The 3,193-nt window shown below is 55.6% G+C and overlaps 1 protein-coding gene across 1 annotated transcript; it reads left to right on the top strand.

Annotated features, from left to right (window-relative positions):
- Positions 1-582: 582 nt before the first annotated feature.
- Positions 583-2,862, top strand: PRADC1 (protease-associated domain containing 1; the record flags this gene model as incomplete). The annotated part of the gene is made up of 4 exons (XM_009697075.1): positions 583-717; positions 1,470-1,579; positions 2,019-2,186; positions 2,442-2,862. Coding segments are annotated over 4 exons (534 nt in total), but the record flags the coding sequence as incomplete, so codon positions are not given.
- Positions 2,863-3,193: the final 331 nt, after the last annotated feature.

Below are 3,193 nucleotides of genomic sequence, written 5' to 3'. Positions count from 1 at the left end.
GCATTTCCCCTCAGTGCACCCTGGCCCCATTGCATTTCCCCATCCAGCACCCCAATCCAGCTGCATTTCTCCTTGATACACCCTGGTCCTCCTCCGGCATCCCAATCCAGCTGCATTTCTCCTTGATACACCCTGGCCCCATTGCATTTCCCCATCCAGCACCCCAATCCAGCTGCATTTCTCCTTGATACACCCTGGCCCCATTGCATTTCCCCATCCAGCACCCCAATCCAGCTGCATTTCCCCTCAGTGCACCCTGGCCCCATTGCATTTCCCCACCCAGCACCCTATCCCAGGTGCATTTCTTTTCCGGGTGCCTCAATCCAAGCGCATTTCCCCTCTGCCATCTAGGTGCATGTGACTCCTATCCCCTCCATGGTCCGGTTGCATTTTCCCCTTCCCCTTGGGCACCCCAGTCCCAGCACCTTCCCCTCGTCTCCTGGGTGCTGGTGCATCTGTCCTCAGCCCCGGGATCCAGCCAGGAGCTGGCGTTGCCGAAGAGCGCGTTCCCTTCAGCGTGGTGCAGTTCAGGGGCGGTAGCTGGGTATTTTCCCTTTTTTTCAGGAATTTTCCCTTTTGTTTTCTCTGCCTTTCACCTCTCTCCATGCCCACCCAGGTTTACGCATCCATGAATACTTGTATTTCCAAGTGCTGAGCCCTGGAGACATCCGCTACATCTTCACCGCCACACCGGCCAAGGATTTTGGTGGCGTGTTTGTAAGTATTAAGAACTGAATTTGTCAGTTTGGGTCCCTCCGTCCTAATATTTCTCCATTGTGGGGCCCGGTGATTTGAAGCCTTTTATAAAAATGGAGCTAGCTGCTTTTCCATGAGCCTGCCCTTAGAAAGGAAGGACACACTTGTCCCCAAAGGGTCTCAGCAGGCTTTTGGAGGGGGAGTTTGGCCCCACATGTGTTTGTGATGGGCATTTTGGCCCCGCATGGTTTCAGGGAGCAAGTGCCCCCCTCTTTCCTCCTCCAAGGGCTGAGACAGGCACAGCCGTGTCCCAGGAGGGCTGGTCAGGCTCCTGTGGGGAATGGCAGAGATAAACCAACTGCTCTGCAGATGTAAAACCTTGCCCTGAATAAACCCAGAGTCAAGACGGCAGTGCAGAAGTGGATCTGCTAGGAAGCATATGGGACATGGAGGACTGAAGGAAAATGCACTTTCTGGCTCTACACATGTTCCCCAGGAGCACTTGTATGTATGGATAGTGTTGTGCCTCAGTTTCCCCTCTCTGCAGTGACAGGAAGATCTAGGCGAGCTGTTGAGTGAGGTTGGGATGGCTCTGCAGGGGCAGGAAGGGGGCAGCCAGGATCCCTGCACCTGGGAGCCCTAAATCTCCCCAAAAGGAGACCCCACACAGGGACGAGCAGGGCATGGGACAGCGGGGATAGCCGCAGTGGGGCTGGGGACGGGAAGCAGCCCCGATCCCTCTGTGCTCACCCCTGCCTCTCTCCTTCTCGGAGAACACAAGGTACGACCAGATCCACCTGGTCCCAGCGGATCCCCCCGAAGCCTGCGGAGAGCTGAATAATGGCGTCTTCATCCAGGACCAGATTGCCTTGGTGGAGAGGGGGTACGTCTGGCGTCACGGGAGCTGTTTGGGGGAGACCCTCGGGCAGGAGGGGTCTGCCCCTGGCACAGAGGGTGACAGTGCCACAGCCATATTTTACCATCACCTCCAGCTTCGTCCTGTGATTTAACCCACATGGGTATACGAGGAAAATGTGAGGGTGCTCCTACCTCAGAGCGTTTCATGTTGTGTCTCTTAGAAAACAGCCTGCGCTAAGGTGGAAAAAGCCCTATTTTATTTTATTTTATTTTTTCTTAGGAGAAAATGGCCAACCATGGGCAGCCTGTGCCTAAAATACAGACTCTAAGAGAAGCAGGGTGTGGGGGAGGCACAGGGCCAGGGATACAGTCCATGTTTTGGGCGTCTCCAGGCAAGCTTGGAGGTTTCGTACCTGCCAAGGATCTGCCTGTGGCCACCACAGGTTTGTCGTTCTCTGCCCCAGGGGTTGCTCGTTCCTGTCGAAGACACGTGTGATCCAGGAGCACGGCGGACGGGCGGTGATCATCGCAGATAACGCCTATGATAACGACAGCTTCTACATCGAGATGATCCAGGACAGCACCAGGCGGACGGCCGACATCCCCGCGCTCTTCCTGCTGGGCAGGGACGGGTAGGTGCCTTGGCCAAGGGACATCTCATCATCCCAAGTGTGGGACATCTGATAGGAAGGGCCAAGCAACAGCCTTGTCCCCACGAAACAGGGAGGTCCCAGTGATCCGCGTGTCCCACCTGGGCTTTGTGAGCCATATTTTTAGTGGATTCAGTCATAATGAAGCCGCAGAGTTTCTCTTTGAGCTGGTTTATGCTCACATCTGCTCTCCGTTCTCCCAACTCTGGCACGCCTGTCACCTCCTTATCCTTCCAGGTACATGATCAGACGCTCCCTGGAGCAGCACGGGCTCCCCTGGGCCGTCATCTCCATTCCCGTCAACGTCACCAGCATCCCTACCTACGAAATGATGCAGCCCCCCTGGACCTTCTGGTAGCAGTGAGAGGCTGCGACGGATTGAGGACTTCTCGGTGGATCCCAGGAGCTTGCCCCAGGGACGAGGTTTGAGGAAAGGGTCCCAACGTGCTCCAGAGATCCCACCGCCCAACCTCACCGATTCAGCAACAGGGAGATCTTTCTGCCGCTGGCGACGTGTGGCTGAAGGGCAGACACCAGCACCTGCGGTGGGAACCTTGAGCCTGGCACCGAGCACCCTTTGTAGTGACTTTCTGGGAGGGAGGCAAAGGCCCAGGGCAGGCCGGCACTTCCCCAAGAAACATTTTAACGATGCATAAGATGCCACCAGTAATTTGTGCTGCTGATTTAGACGGATGCAGGATTGAGTGGATGCGGTCTGACAGGGATGGGAGGGAGAGCGAGATACAGGCTTGGTCTGTACTAGCAGGGCTCGCCCAGCATCTGTGTGTTTTTGTCTGAGCTAATGAAGTCTGAACAAGTTTTAGAGAAAGGGAAGTTTCTCTTTTTTTTTCAGCAGTGGGGATGAAGGGACAAATCTCATTCCCTAACGACGTTTTTCCTAGTAAACTTCCCAAGGTGCCTCCTACAGCCGGGGCAGGGCTCACGTCAGGGGCCTGTGCAGCACTGGGGCAGGAACAGCCTCCAGCATC

The sequence above is a fragment of the Cariama cristata genome, unplaced genomic scaffold (genome assembly GCF_000690535.1).
Source record: "Cariama cristata isolate BGI_N322 unplaced genomic scaffold, ASM69053v1 scaffold28293, whole genome shotgun sequence".
Classification (NCBI taxonomy): domain Eukaryota; kingdom Metazoa; phylum Chordata; class Aves; order Cariamiformes; family Cariamidae; genus Cariama; species Cariama cristata.
The sequence above is the reverse complement of the archived record's forward strand: the minus strand, read 5'-3'. Positions and strand labels throughout refer to the sequence as shown.